At 43.0% G+C, this 16,990-nt stretch overlaps 1 protein-coding gene across 1 annotated transcript in view; it reads left to right on the top strand.

The window, feature by feature from the left end:
• Positions 1 to 8,754, top strand: part of LOC137379849 (electrogenic aspartate/glutamate antiporter SLC25A13, mitochondrial) — a 262,864-nt gene extending 254,110 nt beyond the window's left edge. Inside the window, exon 17 of the mRNA XM_068051244.1 lies at positions 8,471 to 8,754. Coding sequence (XP_067907345.1) covers positions 8,471 to 8,633 — 163 coding nt within the window. The 3' untranslated portion in view covers positions 8,634 to 8,754. The remainder of the gene's footprint in view (positions 1 to 8,470) is intronic.
• Positions 8,755 to 16,990: the final 8,236 nt, after the last annotated feature.

The raw sequence follows: 16,990 nt of genomic DNA, 5'->3' as shown, positions 1-16,990 counted from the left end.
AATAGGGCAACACCGTCTACAGGCAAACTATGGACAACTGCTATGATTACCATTCCAAACATTAGGTCACACTCCAACTGCTTTCGATACAATGGTACGGGTATATACTCCCCACCGATACCATTCACTACAACCTTGGCATTCAGTGCGCTCTTTGATGGAAAAGTCATGCCTTTCCCCAGCAAAAGCGTTTGGGTGGCTCCTGTATCTGTAAATATAACTATAGGTTTACCTGCCTCACTTGAGGGATAAGGAGTTCATTTTCCTTTTAATGGGAAATTCCTATAACTCTCAGATATCTTGTTCACGTCCCTGCACTGTCAGCGGTTTTTGTACTTGGCCTTTCAGCTACAGTCAGAGCTAAAGCTTCATCTGTCGTACTCTCGGGTGGGTCCCTTTCTCTGCATTGGCCTTGTGTACCCTAATAAGTCCCATGGGTTTACCCCGCAACGTCCAGCATTCTGCATGAAGGTGTGCCACCTTGTGGCAGTGGAAACACTTAAGCTTACAGACTTCACTTTCCCCCTCAGCACTTTCCTTTCTGGCCTGAGGAGGAGATCCTGGGGCGTTCCCAGCTGTCCCTTCTTGTCCCTGGCTACTTGCCTTCCTTTCACCATCCCACCTTCTATCCTTCTCAGGTTTTTGGGGATGACGGAAACTGAGTTTGGGCTTGTAAACAAGCTTGTAATCATCAGCGATCTCAGCTGCCCGTCTGACAGTTCTGGTTCTCTACATGGGTTCTTACTAACGGAGGGAGTGAATTTTTTAATTCTTCCAGGAGAATTATTTCCCTGGGGGTCTCATACGTGGCCTCTATCTTTAGTGCCCGCATCCAATGATCTAAGTTAATTTGTTTTACCCTCTCAAATTCTATATAAGTCTGCCCAAACTGTTTCCAGAGGTTCCACAATTTCTGCCTGTAAGCTTCAGGTACTAAGTCATAAGCAGCAAGAATACCCTTTTTTGCCACCTCATAATCTGCAGAAGCCTCCTCAGAAAGCACAGCATAAACTTCATGAGCTCTGCCAATCAACCTTCTTTGCATGAGCAGTGTCCTATTTTCTTTCGGCCACTTCATCTGTTTAGCTAGCTTTTCAAAAGTAATGAAAAATGCCTCTACTCCCTTTCTTCAAACTTCGGGAGGGCTTGCACAAATTTAAAAGCTTTCCACTGGCTCCTGGGTTGAAGTCAGATTCTTCCTCCTCCGAACTTTTACTGGAATCAAAGCCACCCTTTTTAATTCTAGCTTTTTAAATTCGAATTCCCTTTCTCGCTCCCTTTCTGTCTCCTCCCTCTCTTTTTCCTTTTGAAATGCTCTCTCTTTTTCTTTTTCGTCTCTTTCTTCCTTTTCCCTTTCGTTTTCTCTTTCAAGTTGAAGTTTTTTCATTTCTTTTTCCTGTTCAAGCTGCTTAATCTGCAACTGAATCCTAGCTAATTCAGCTGAGCTGCCATCTAGATTGCCTTTTCCTTCTTCCAGTTGCAGATGCTGTGCTATTGTTTCAATTATGTCTGCTTTCCTAGCTCCTGGTTTTAAATCTAACTCCAACTTTTCTGCCCATTCCTTTAGCCTAGCCTTGATAAAGATTTGCAAATCACTCAGGCATAAGCCCTCCCCTCCAGAAAAGTCATCTTTTGGGCCTCCTTATCTCGAGAGACAATGGATACGCGCCTGGAGGTGGTCAGTGGTTTGTGAAGCAGCGCCTGGAGTGGCTATAAAGGCCAATTCTGGAGTGACAGGCTCTTCCACAGGTGCTGCAGAGAAATTTGTTTGTTGGGGCTGTTGCACAGTTGGCTCTCCCCTTGCGCCTCTGTCTTTTTTCCTGCCAACTACTAAGTCTCTTCGACTCGCCACAATTTAGCCCTGTCTTTATGGCTGCCCGCCAGCTCTGGCGAATGCTGGCAACTGACTCCCACGACTTGTGATCAATGTCACACGATTTCATGTCGCGTTTGCAGACGTCTTTATAACGGAGACATGGACGGCCGGTGGGTCTGATACCAGTGGCGAGCTCGCTGTACAATGTGTCTTTGGGGATCCTGCCATCTTCCATGCGGCTCACATGGCCAAGCCATCTCAAGCGCCGCTGACTCAGTAGTGTGTATAAGCTGGGGATGTTGGCCGCTTCAAGGACTTCTGTGTTGGAGATATAGTCCTGCCACCTGATGCCAAGTATTCTCCGAAGGCAGCGAAGATGGAATGAATTGAGACGTCGCTCTTGGCTGGCATACGTTGTCCAGGCCTCGCTGCCGTAGAGCAAGGTACTGAGGACACAGGCCTGATACACTCGGACTTTTGTGTTCCGTGTCAGTGCGCCATTTTCCCACACTCTCTTGGCCAGTCTGAACATAGCAGTGGAAGCCTTACCCATGCGCTTGTTGATTTCTGCATCTAGAGACAGGTTACTGGTGATAGTTGAGCCTAGGTAGGTGAACTCTTGAACCACTTCCAGAGCGTGGTCGCCAATATTGATGGATGGAGCATTTCTGACATCCTGCCCCATGATGTTCGTTTTCTTGAGGCTGATGGTTAGGCCAAATTCATTGCAGGCAGACGCAAACCTGTCGATGAGACTCTGCAGGCATTCTTCAGTGTGAGATGTTAAAGCAGCATCGTCAGCAAAGAGGAGTTCTCTGATGAGGACTTTCCGTACTTTGGACTTCGCTCTTAGACGGGCAAGGTTGAACAACCTGCCCCCTGATCTTGTGTGGAGGAAAATTCCTTCTTCAGAGGATTTGAACGCATGTGAAAGCAGCAGGGAGAAGAAAATCCCAAAAAGTGTGGGTGCGAGAACACAGCCCTGTTTCACACCACTCAGGATAGGAAAGGGCTCTGATGAGGAGCCACCATGTTGAATTGTGCCTTTCATATTGTCATGGAATGAGGTGATGATACTTAGTAGCTTTGGTGGACATCCGATCTTTTCTAGTAGTCTGAAGAGACCACGTCTGCTGACGAGGTCAAAGGCTTTGGTGAGATCAATGAAAGCAATGTAGAGGGGCATCTGTTGTTCACGGCATTTCTCCTGTATCTGACGAAGGGAGAACAGCATGTCAATAGTCGATCTCTCTGCACGAAAGCCACACTGTGCCTCAGGGTAGACGCGCTCGGCCAGCTTCTGGAGCCTGTTCAGAGCGACTCGAGCAAAGACTTTCCCCACTATGCTGAGCAGGGAGATTCCACGGTAGTTGTTGCAGTCACCGCGGTCACCTTTGTTTTTATAGAGGGTGATGATGTTGGCATCGCGCATGTCCTGGGGTACTGCTCCCTCGTCCCAGCACAGGCATAGCAGTTCATGTAGTGCTGAGAGTATAGCAGGCTTGGCACTCTTGATTATTTCAGGGGTAATGCTGTCCTTCCCAGGGGCTTTTCCGCTGGCTAGGGAATCAATGGCATCACTGAGTTCCGATTTGGTTGGCTGTATGTCCAGCTCATCCATGACTGGTAGAGGCTGGGCTGCATTGAGGGCAGTCTCAGTGACAGCATTCTCCCTGGAGTACAGTTCTAGGTAGTGCTCAACCCAGCGGTCCATCTGTTTGCGTTGGTCAGTGATTATGTCCCGCGATTTAGACTTGAGGGGGGTGATCTTCTTGATGGTTGGCCCAAGAGCTCTCTTCATGCCATCATACATTCCTCTGATGTTTCCGGTGTCTGAGGCCAGCTGAATATGGCTGCATAGGTGTTGCCAGTAGTCGTTTGCGCAACGCCTAGCTGTTCTTTGTGCAGTACTTCTGGCTGCTTTAAGTGCTGCGGATGTTAAATCGCTGGGGGCTTTCTTGTAGTTCAAAAGTGCAATGCGCTTAGCGGCTATGACAGGTTCCAGCTCTTCATTATGAGATTGAAACCAGTCTGCATTTCTCTTCGCACTTTTGCCGTAGGTGGTCAAAGCTGACTCATAGATGGCGTCTCTGATGTGGGCCCACTTGGTCTCAGCATCCCCTGTGGGAGTGTTTTGAAGGGCTGTTACAAGTGAATTTAGAAATTTTTGTAACAGCTGTGGGTGAGAAATTCTGCTCGTGTTGATGCGCGGGTGGCCCTTCTGCTTGGAATGATGCAACTTCTTTGGTCTGAGTCTAACCTTGCTGCACACCAGGGAGTGGTCGGTGTCGCAGTCCGCACTGTGGAAGCTGCGTGTGATTTGAACACAAAGTCATAGGTCACACCATTCCAGTAGTGTAAACTTTACGCTAATGCACAAGAAACCCGGTGTTTTCCTTTTCCCCTTTTCAATTATTATTACCCCACTTACAATTGCATGTTGTTGGCTTTGGGTTATCCCGGATGAGCCCCCAATTATATGTTACGACTGAGGCGGGAGGAAGTGCACTGGCTTCCTCTAGTTCCACTTCTCCACGGGTCACATCATCTATTTAAATGTTTACCCAGTTACCGATACAGCCAATTATATATTCTATTTTTATTTCAGGATAAAATCCACCAACTGCGTTTCTTTAAAAATAACAAAATTATTAACTTATTATAAAACAAGACTTATTCAGTATAGATGCAAAGCATTAACACGCAGATTGAAATATGAAAGTTCCCTTTTAAATTAACTCAACACACATGCATACACACACCGGATAAAGAAAAATAAAGATGTTTTCTCTGCAGGGATCTCTTTACAAAAAAAGACAAAAAAATACTTTGGCCAAATAATTGTTAATTCTTGAAGGTAAAGGAGAAGATGTGGAATGATATCAGTTGTCCCTTTATTCTTGCGTCCCAAATACACATAGACGGCTGTCACTGGGATCTTTTTGAAGCAGTTCTCTTCAGGCGACGTCGAGGATTAGTATGGCAGACTTTCCAGGAGAAATGCGGCATCGGGGGTTTCAGCTCATATTGGATTCTCAGGGTTTCTCAGAGAGGTGGAGAAAGGATGAACTAGTCTTCTCTCCTGGAAAGCTGACCCCCCAACTGACTCAAAGCAAATGAAAATGAAACTAACTCTTGACCACCATAAATCTTGACGTCACTTCTCTGTAAACAAATCCCCACTCATCATTAAGGCTCCTGTTGTTTATTTAGCTTAAGACATGTGACATCCAGTTAGGATTTTTCTTAAACAGAAAGCTCAAGTCCTTCCAGTGACCTTCTTTAAAAAAAAACGAAGTCCAGCATCTATGGAATCACTTCAGTCCCAAATGAATCCATCTCCATAATCTTCAAAACGAGTCCTCAAAAAAAATTAAAGAATAAAAGCACTTTCATAACACTACAACCATGCAAAGCCCTGGTTAGACTACACCTGGAGTACTGTGAATAGTTCTGTGCACCACACCTTAGCAAGGATATATTGGCTTCGGAGGGAGTACAGCATTGACTTATCAGAATGATGCCTGGACACAGAGGGATAAATTATGAGGAGAGATTATATAAAGTAACATTTTATTCCCTGGAATTCAAAAGGTTAAGGAGGAGATAGAGTACATAGAGAGAAAGGTACAGTAGCATAGTGGTTATGTTAGTGAACTAATGATCCAGAAACAGGCATTCAAATCCCACCAAGGCAGCGGGGGAATTTAAATTCAATTAAATAAATCAGGAATTAAAAAGCTAATAGCAATAATAGTGACCATGAAACTGCTGGATTGTCCTAAATACCCAGCTGATTCACTAATGTTATTTAGGGATGGAAATATACTGTCCTTACCCAGTCTGGCCTATATGTGACTCCAGACCCAGAGCAATATGGTTGACTCTTAACTGCTCTCTGAAATGGTCTGTCAAGCCACTCTGTTGTATTCAAGAATGTGGCTCACCGCCACCTTCCCAAGGGCAATTAAGGATGGGCAATAAATGCTGGCCTTGCCAGCAACGCGCACATCCTGTGAATGAATTTATAAAAACGAATTCCACTGGTTGGGAAGTCTAGGACTAGGTGCATATTCTTTCAGGAGTGAAAGCACTTCTGTATGCAAAGGGTAGATCTCTTCTGAAAATGACAATTGATGCTAGTGGCGCAGTGGTGAGCACCGCAGCCTCACAGCTCCAGCGACCCGGGTTCAATTCTGGGTACTGCCTGTGTGGAGTTTGCAAGTTCTCCCTGTGTCTGTGTGGGTTTTCTCCGGGTGCTCCGGTTTCCTCCCACAAGCCAAAAGACTTGCAGGTTGGTAGGTAAATTGGCCATTATAAATTGCCCCGAGTATAGTTAGGTGGTAGGGAAACATAGGGACAGGTGGGGATGTGGTAGGAATATGGGATCAGTGTAGGATTAGTATAAATGGGTGGTTGATGGTCGGCACAGACTCGGTGGGCCGAATTGCCTGTTTCAGTGCTGTATCTCTAAATGAAACTAATTATGAATATAAATATGTGAAGAAGGATAAGGATAAATGACAAATTTCAAACCCGAACTAGCCACCTCTTCCTTGTGGAATCTAAAGTACATTAGATGCTAATGGGAAATATTACAATGTAAAAGGTCATTTTCTGATGTTGGTACGAAGGCTCCTTGGTAGCTGTTGTAATGGAAAACTATTTATACGCTATCAGTGTTAGGACCAAAGCCTAAGAGTTACTGTTGGCAATATTAGCAGACTCCTGCCTTTTCACATATACTGGACATGTTGCACACAGTTTGCTCTGAGTTCCATCAAAAGCCCGAAGCTTCACTACACACAAATCTGAACTTTTAAATTGGGTTCTGAGTTTTGGGTGAAACCACGGCATTGTCATGCAGTCATCAAAATGGTACCAGCAGAAGTTTACCAGCCGTAGGGAGTTGAACTGATAAAGGTAACAGGGTTGCACCGACTCCATTCCTGTTGTTTCTACTTCAGCTACTAGAGTGGAGCTGGTAAACTTGAAAGGATGTTTAGCTCCTCCTTTTGGAAGGCCTGACAGGAGCCAAAATGCATATCTTTGCCAGAGGAATCGGCAACCATGTTATGCCAGTAATTTGTTGCTGTATTTAATTAAATCATAAATGAATTCAGTTGAAAGATGCTTGTAAAGTATAAGATTTGCATCACCAATTAAATAGTCTTGTGAAAAACATACAGTAGCATGATCTGGATACTTTAAATCCAAAGGAGAGGTTCTCCATTAGCCAATTAGGTCATTACAGGGTAAAAAGTATTAAACTGAATGTGTTCACTAACAATCCATGTGAGCTAAAGGTGTGAAATCTTTTTATGATTATATAATCGAAATAAACCTGCATTTAAGTAAACCTGTATGTGTAGTTTGCTCTACTTAACAATTTTTCTAGTACACAATCCATATTTAAAATAATCAAAACTTCAGATTTGTGGAATGTATCTTTCAATTTAAAAGCATTTTGATTAATCTAATAAACTTAACATAACCTAACTTAGCTACTTCTAATACATTCCAAAGGTGGAAAACTTTTATCATGCAAACTACAGAAATAGTCCTGCAATACAAACAAGTTCTTTTTTTGCTGTTTTCAAAATTAAAATCTACAGTTGGACACATCTGTGGCAGATGAAATTCAATTTTGAGAAATGGAAGGTGCTATACATATGTATAGTGGTGTAAAAATTGTAGAAAGTTGTTTGTGTATGATAGTAAAATCAGCATTAAAATGTTAAATAGCCAAACAAAACAAAAGCATGTTTAATTAGATCTGTGGAGTATAAGATGCTCGAACCCCACAATGCCCAAATCAGACCATAATTTGAGTTCTATGTTCAGTTTTGGTCAAGACATGAGGGAGCCAATCCAAGGGGGCAGTGCAAACAGGCAACTCATCCTTAGCATCAAAGGATTGAGTTACAAGGAAAGACTGGAGAAACTGGAATTCTTTCAGCCTTGTAGAGGAAAACTTGAAAGGAACATTATAGAGTTATATAGATTTTAAGTGGCATTGAGAAGCTTAATCTGGAGTACTACTTCAAGGTATACCAGGATAGTAAAGCAAAAGATGTAGATTCAAACTGGTGAAAAGTAAGTTTAGGACAGATCCCAGGAAAAGTAACTTCACACAAAGAGTGACCAACACATAGAATGGTGTTCAGGATAGGTTAGTGGAGGTGAAAACCTTAGATTAATTCAAATGATAGTTAGAATGTGTTGGGGAGGCGGGGAGCAAGTTATTTGAATGGATCACCAGGTTGCCATGTGATTTGGAGCTAACATTCTAGCACATAGGGAATTCTAGCAGTGCTTCACTAATCGGCCAGTACTGCTGTGTTCTCATTGAGCAAGTTCTCCCTTCATATCATCTGTATCCCCTCATAGTTCCTCCAGAGAACAGAAAATATCAGTTATATGTTAATACAGGACTTTGTGTCTTCACTTAATGTTTTTCTTGTGCTTAACTTAAAGAAAAAGTTTGCCTTCTCTTAAAACTGCATTTTGCTTTGGAATTCATAATATTCTTTTTTTTCTTTCTTTTGGGCCTCCTTATCTCGAGAGACAATGGATACGTAATTCATAATATGCACTCACCTAATTAATACATTTTGTCTTTTATTTCACCTTTCTTCCTGATCCTAACAATAGCAGAAAACCTGGAAAGGATTCGTTACCACATTCTAGATTTAGTTTATCTGGCCCTAATCCAGACTATATTGGTGGCTACAAGTTAGTCATTTCTACATTTTCTGGAGTTGAACGCAAATTTGGACTGTATCTACCACGATTTTCGTCATCCAGTCTACCATGATCACATGATTCTAAAGCCAGAGCAAAAGTTTAAAGACTTTCTGTTGGAATGTGTAGTGAGGGAAAGAGGCATTTTAGTTTACGGTTTTCGACACCTGTCAACATACCAGATGCTTTTACTTATGCGATTTGATGCAAAAATAGTTAATTGGTACAGAATACATAACTACATGAATTGTTTCTGTTTTGTGATTTATTAAAAATGCTTTAATTTTACCTCTTGATGTTTTATATTAATGTAAATAATCATCTGTTTGAAAGGACTCAGTTGCTGATTTAATATAGAGTACTGTCAAGATTAGAATTATTTGGTTTAGTATTGGATTAACATATGCTCAACGGAAATTATGATGCTCCAAATAAATATCCATTTTAATCAGTGGAAATTTTGAAATTTTATGTGTAATGTAAAAATGAGTTGATTGTATTTGAACAAAAAATTGTTCCAACACTGATCAGTATTGTTGAGCTGTGAAACCTGTATTTTAATGAAACTTGCAGTTTGATTTCTTTAGAATGAACCACTGGAACACCAAATGTAGCTAGTCAGTTCAGTTATAAACAATTTATTAAATGTGAAGGAATATTCACTGTTGAATTGAAGATGATGTTGCTGAAGTCATTTGTGAAAATTGTACTGGACTGCAACCATTTAAACATTCCAGTTATGTTTGATGTTGATTTAATTGCTAGTTAAATATATATAAACACAAAAGATTTGCAAGAATTGTGCATACCTTTTTAAAAATGTATTAATGCCACAGGTATTCCTGGCATTCTTGTAATCAGTTAGAAATACATGTTCCATAATTTATTCAGCTGTTTATGAGCTTGTCTGCTGGCGATAAATTAGCACGTTGTTATCCAATATATTTGCAAGTATTATATATTACATGTGAAATGCAAGCATTATTGTTTGCTATACTTGTGTCTTTGATGTCCCTCATAATTGTTTCTGCAGCATGTTCCAATGGAAAAGTCTTGCATTATTCAATTTACTGATCTAAGGGATACTTATGTGAAGTATACTCTTCGACTGCACACATCAAGTCTACCCAGTCACCGTCGTACTGACATCTTTTCCCAAAATCTGAACAAAAATATTGATCAAAATATAATCCGACATGTCAAAACAAACCCTAACAATACATTCTTGTTCATTTTGTATTCGTTTTAATTCTTTGCACAGTTCAAGTTAAATGTGTATATTTCTAATATCCATGCTTCTCTTAATTTTATGGGCCTGAATCATATTCCCTTAATTACCCAATGTGTAATATAATTTCAGAATCACAGAATTGTTACAGCGTAGAAGACCATTTGACCCATCGTGTCTGCACCGGCTCTCCGAATGAGCATTGCAACTAGTGCCACTCCCCCGCCTTCTGCCTGTGATCCTGCACTTTCTTCCTTTTCATATAATTGTCTAATCCCTTTTGAATGCATCAATTGAAACTGCCTCCTCCACACTCTCAGTTAGTCCAGACTTTAACCACTCGCTGTGTTAAAACTCAGTGGGCCACATTTTGCTATGTGCAGCCATTTATTAGCTTGCATTTGCCCATAGACTTTATAAGGGGTTTTGCACTGCAAGATGTTGTCAGCAGGACATCCAAATGCCACTAGGGGCGGCACAGTGGTGCAGTGGTTACCACCGCAGCCTCACAGCTCCAGCGACCCGGGTTCAATTCTGGGTACTGCCTGTGTGGCGTTTGCAAGTTCTCCCTGTGTCTGCGTGGGTTTCCTCCGGGTGCTCCGATTTCCTCCCACATGCCAAAAGACTTGCAGGTTGATAGGTAAATTGGCCATTATAAATTGCCCCTAGTATAGGTAGGTGGTAGGGAAATATAGGGACAGGTGGGGATGTGGTAGGAATATGGAATTAGTGCAGGATTAGTATAAATGGGTGGTTGATGGTCGGCACAGACTCGGTGGGCCGAAGGGCCTGTTTCAGTGCTGTATCACTAAACTAAATGGCATCTGGGATCTGTATGAACAAGTCAAGCAACTGTGTACCTCCTTAACCAATCATTAATGACCTGTAGCACCACTGGTTTCAGTGTTATGGGAGCCCAGAGATGTAAAAACACACAGGGATCCGCTCTTGATGACTTCCTGCACTGTCCACGTTGAATACCCTGTTATAGGAAGGGCAATAGTGTAGTCCTGTGTGAATGTGGTAGCATGCAAAGTGGGCTGATCCTGATGCCAGTCAGTGTCTTAATGCTAATTTGGTGCCCAACCTGCCATTTTGGATCTCACAGATCCTGTTAACACCCTCTCTTAAACACACATTGCTGATCATGTGTTCAGCTGCACAGTGCTATTTAAAGGGGTGGTCATGCAACTTTCAGGTCAGGTATTTTTGACTTTGCTGCAGTTAGTAGAGGTAATGTGTACTGTGTTGCTGGAGGAGTTCACACAAGTTCTTTCAGTCAGAAAAGAGTGGTGTGGAATTGAAAGGACTCTGAGCAGAAAACTTGTTCTCAGTCATGAGGCCTATAGTTGCATGTCCTCTTTGGATCCAACATGACATGAAGATGGAGCAGAGGCAACAGAGAGGAGAAGCTGTTCTCAGAGGGAGGAGGTGGAGGGATCTCAGCAGAATGCCTGTCACGCCAACTTGCATTAAGAGTTAAGCAGCTTGCTTTTAACCAGTGGAGATGGGCACCTTTTTTTATTGGTTCATGGGGTCTGGGCGTCTCTGGCTGGGCCAGCATTTACTGCCCATCCCTAATTGCCCTTGAGAAGGTGGTGATGAGCTGCCTTCTTGAACCACTGCAGTCCATGTGGGGTAGGGACACCCACAGTGCTGTTAGGAAGGGAGTTCCAGGATTTTGACCCAGCAACGGTGAAGGAACGGTGATATAGTTCCAAGTCGGGATGGTGTATGGCTTGGAGGGGAACTTGCAGGTGGTGGCGTTCCCGTGCATTTGCTGCCCATATCCTTCTAGTTGGTAGAGGTCGCAGGTTTGGAAGGTGCTGTCTAAAGAGTCTTGAAGCGTTACTGCAGTGCATCTTGTAGATGGTACACACTGCTGCCACTGTGCACGGTGGTGGAGGGAGTGAATGCCGTTGTCGTTTCCGGTGCCTAGGTTGATGCCAGGTGGTCCATCCGCTTTCATTCCTTATTGACTTCAATTGTGGTTGGCATAAGCTACGGTCTCTATCCATTTTGGACATATACCTCAAAATATTTGAGAGCCAGCGACAGTCCCAGGGCTTCCTTCTTCACAGTAGAGTATCTTCTTTGATGTTTGTTTAATTTTCTGGAGAAATACTCAACTGGTCTCTCAATGCCTAAGTCATCTTGGAAGAGGATGGCATTACCCCTAGGTCACTAGCATCCACAGCCTCTTTAAACAGTTTGTTAAAGTTTGGAGCTGCCACCACTGGGTCGCTGGTTAAGATGGCTTTCAGCTTCTCAAAAGCTGTTTGGCATATCCTGACTACACTACCTTTGCTTTTTTCTGTAATAAGTCTGTCATTGGGGCGGCTATTGTGCTGAATTGTGGGACAAACTTGCGGTAAAACGCACACATCCCCAAAAATCGCATTATATCCCATTTGGTCATGGAGACAGGAGACTCTATCTGTGCCTGTACCTTTGCTTCTTTGGGCAACACTCGCCCTTGACCCTCAATATGACCTAGGTAGGTTACTTGAGCTTTAGAGAACTCGCTCTTTGCAAGGTTTATCACCAGGTCAGCCGCCTGTAACCTTCAGAAGAAGGCTTCTAACTGGTCTAGGTGGTTTCCCCCGGTGTCACCATACACTAACAGATCATCCAGGTACACTTCACAGTTGGGCAGGCCAGCCACTACCTAGTTCATCAACCTTTGTAAGATGGCTGGGGCATTTTTTAATCCAAAGGGCATACCTGGCACTGAAATAAGCCATCTGGGGTGACAAAAGCTGAGATCTCTTTAGTTTGGGTGATTAAGCCAGTAACGCCCACACCCCAGGAACCAATATAAAAAAGGATCCTTTTGCCTTTTGTAGGGAAATTCAAAGCCCATAATGCTTCTGCAACCTTACCACCTAATGATTATCCATATTGCAGGGAAAAACAATGTGTTAGCTGCGCTTTATCTAGGGTTTAGCTCAACATGGAACCATCCCGGATTAAAAAACTGAACTAGAGTATGGCTATGACAGTGAGACTGATGAGTGTGTATGTACAGTTTCTTTTTAATTTGTGACCTCAAAATGGAATGCTCCTGTTGTCACATTTCATTTCAAATGATGGGTGGTTCACACCAACTTGCTTTGTTGAATGATAATTTTCTTTTATCCACCGACTGAAGATCTGAATTTATATTTGTTTGAAGAAATTTTTAAAAAGAACATCATAAAGATGACTTTGCTAGCAGCTTAGGATGGCCACCTAATTTGCAACACTGTACCCCACATTGCAAGGCCTGTGAGGAGGGAGACACAATGCCTGCTCATTTCCCAGCAAGAACCAAGACCCAGGAAGTTTTAGGGAATGACTTTTTAGCAAGAAAAAAAACACTGCTGCCCTGTTTGAATCACTGGGTGACAGTCATGTGACATGCCCCTCCCTATCTGGTTTTAGGCTTGTGTTTCTCTACAGCAGAAGGGAAAAGCTTCTGGACTCTGACATATACAGACCCAATTGGGGTCTATCTCCATTTCAGCATACAAGCTTTGAACTCTTGTCTGTTGACTGGCCACTTTTGCATACTCTGGCTACAATCAGAAACTCCTTTGGAGGAAAACATCCACATCACTGTGTCATGCACGCCCCCCACCTGTCAAGAATGAGGCGCACTAATTTTGTCACATGGGCATTAAATTTCAAATTGTTGCTGGAAAGAAAAGAATGCCTATTACAAGGGCTGCCAGACTGGCTGGAAAGACATTTTTGCATATTAACAGACAGTACTTGAAAGGACAAAGGGGCTATTCCCTGCTCCAATATAACCCACAATGGACCTTTGATCACCAGATATTGTGTGTAGAGGAGACATTCCAAGGTCTGCTAGGACAAGACAATCCACAAGGGCCAGGACTGATAAGGCCAGCTGGTCACATGACTAACTGGCTGTTGCAGGTTCTTTTGAACTTGCCACAGAGAATTTCAACTCAGAAGTCAGTTTTGCTCCTGGAAGAAGAACACCTCTCTCCTGTCTGCCTCCATCTCTTTCTCACCAGCTTTGGAATCCATTGAAGACACATGAACCCCAAGAGAGAAAAGTCTTCCACACTTAACAAGGTTTAAGAAGAATACTGGGCCCCAATGAAAAGCAAGATCAACCTACAAAAGGACTCTGCAGTGAGCTCGAAGAACCATAACAAATTCTTCAGATATTGCCCCAAACCCTTCCACTTTATCTTTCTTCTGTGCTCTTTTCTGTCCCTATCTGCATGTGTGTATCATGTATGCATGCTTGCGTGGGCGCGTTGTGTATCCGTAAGCATTAAACAAATTAGAGTTAAGTTTAATAAATTTCACTTTTCTTCTTTAAACCTAAGAAAGCCTGGTTGTGCTCATTTCATTACCTTTTAATTGGAAAGCGGTGAACAAGGATTCAGCAAGGGGGTGCTCAAAACACAGTGTGTTTAAAAATAAAACCCTGTTACAGTAAGGCCAGGTGAAGGCTGAGAGGGACCCCTAGACACCTTTCTCACCTGTTAGTAACAACTGTCTCCAGGAGACCTACTGAACCAGTCATCTACTTCTGCAAACTAAAAGTATACCCCCTTTTTCTATGGACTGTAACTCAACCAATCTACCTTTCCCCACTCTGTAACCTATTTGTGTGTGTGTAAACCTCTAGTCTGTGAGTGAAAGTTGGCATGTTGTTCATTATATTCATTAGTTTGGTTTAGATACAATAAAGTTAACCTCTTTCTTTGTTACACTCAAGAAAACCTGTCCGATTGGTTCTTCTTATGATCATTGCAAGTAAGAGACTGCAGATGGCCTTGGACAAAGACCTCAAGTAGCTTTGGGTCCTGGGGACCCGGTATTGGACTGTAACACTTCAGCATGGGGAGCAGCAGTCTGGGCTGGCAATAGCAGGGGCAGTGGCGGAGTGTCAGTGGTGGGAGAACCAATGCTGTCATCCTGAGAGAGGACAGCAGGTGCATGCACCATGGAGCCACTTCCACTCCCCTGGTGCAGCGCCTCAGCAATCCTCGGAATCTGTTGGAGGACATATTGCTGAACGGCTGTGAACCCCTTAAGCCCCCATGAGCACAGGTATATTCACAGGCATAATGGCAGCAGTTTTGAATGTGTGAGGCTGAGATGGAGCATATGAATGTTAGGCATGATTCCTGATTGTTAGAGATTGTCGATGAGGGTGTGGTGCATTGAGCAGTGTGAGATTGATGGTACAGTGGGTGGGAGATGTCCTTTGAAGATGCAATTACTGACCTTGACCACTCATATGAAGTCATTGAACTTTTTCCGGCACTGTAGCCAGGTCTTCAGAGCCAGACTCCTGGCATTGACCTCCATGTCTATCAGCTCCCATTCCCTTCTGAATGTATGTCTGGAGGGCCTTCTGGTCCCCTGTAGAAAGATGACTTCTCTCCTACTTTCCACCTTCTGTACTAAGGCCGCCAGCGTGAATCTGAAAACTTGGGAGTCCTCTCTCTGGCCTGCTGCTCTATTGGTCCTGTTGCTTCCCTCTGAGAAAGTGCGCCCATCCACTTCCAGCACCTGCTGCAGCCAGAACGCACCTCCCATTTCAGAAGTGCAGGCTAACTTTAATTGGTGCTAGCCTTGCACAAACCTGGGTTTCCTGCTGAGCTTGCAGTCAGGCAGCAGCACGTTTAGCGCTGGACTGCAGGCCATATCATGGCGATGAGCAGGCAGCACAAAGTTTGCACTCTGCCTGCATCACTTCCACTGGGTGCAGGTTAGACCCGTATTGCAATCCCCATGCCCACTAATGGGCCTTATCCAACTTTTAGCCCTATGTATTTCTTCCTTGTGCCTTTCTTTTACCCCTTCCAGTATTTGTTCACTGACTTCTAATTCTTAATGTTTTTTGTTTGCTTGAATCTTAATTTTTGTAATTGGCTTATAGGCTAATGCTGGCACTTGCTCTCTTAATGTGATTCTCCTTTTTACTTTGAGAACTATACTTCCCTTTCCCATTCTTTTAAAATGATTCAGCTCTCTTTTTTAAAACTTTTTAATTTAAGAATCTGCTCCTGACAGTACTGTTTCTGTAGTTTCCCTATGAGTTTGCACTATGAGGGTTTAATCTGAAGTGGAAAGGAATGTCATCATAGTAATTCCAGTTTCTCCAAAGGAGGACTTTACCAAACAGCATGATCTCACCAATAAATAAGTTTGACCAAGTAGCTTTAACAACATGTTATTTTCTTCCTTAAAGCGCGACTGGACGACACAGACACAGTGCATCAGCGATTAATTGGAGGTAACTATTTAAACATGAGCATGCATATCTGTGAAGTTGAGAAAACATACCAGTTTTAGCTCTTAAGAGTGCAGGTTACTACTGTCCATCCATGTATGTAAATATGAAACTGGAACCAACCCTATGGGAAGGCGATTATCCTACCACCACCATTCATTACCACAATTCATGCATGTATAGAGGCTGACCAGCCCTGTGCAACAGTGCCGCAGCACGGGGCTGACACCATTGGGGCAAATGGAAGGGGAGAAAATAAGTAAAAAAAATCTTTTTTTCGCATATGGCAGAAAATAACAGCATTTATTCACTGATTTCAACAGAAACAAATTTGGACCCAAGGAAAACCCACATGGTATATGTGTGCTTACTGAACACAAATTGGATGGTTGACAATGTAACAAAAGTTGGATGATGAAAACACTTCATAATTGGACCATGCCCTGACATGCCTAAAAGCGAGGGGTGGAGAAACTATTCATGAAAATTGACAACTATCTAAAGGTATAGGGCGCAAAATTTGGATCTGTAGCACTCATGTTACAAGAGCCTTTAGGAGTCCAAAATGGTGTCTGCTGCTGCAAGTTGCACCAGATGCCATATTGATGAAGCCATGAAAGTGTGCAGTGAGTGTTCACCAGAACCATGCAGAGTAGGCAGATCATGATGCCAATCAGCATGTAATACTGTTTTGATGTCAGCAGTGCCATTTTGGAGCTGAATGCTCGTTAATGTGATCTCTTACACATGGCTGAACATGTGTTCAGCAGCAGAAATGATCCCCCTCCCCCCAACCAATGCTATTCCTAGGGACCATCAACTACTTACAGGTTAGGTGCTGATTGATGTCTACTGGCTGTTGCTGTGATGGTACAAGGATTTGGTGCTTTCTAGAGTTCTTTAAAGTTGCTAAGACCTTCAGGGAGTTTGTGGCTGGTGC

This window comes from Heterodontus francisci, chromosome 2 (assembly GCF_036365525.1).
Source record: "Heterodontus francisci isolate sHetFra1 chromosome 2, sHetFra1.hap1, whole genome shotgun sequence".
Classification (NCBI taxonomy): Eukaryota; Metazoa; Chordata; class Chondrichthyes; order Heterodontiformes; family Heterodontidae; genus Heterodontus; species Heterodontus francisci.
This window is presented reverse-complemented; position numbering and strand designations above follow the sequence as displayed.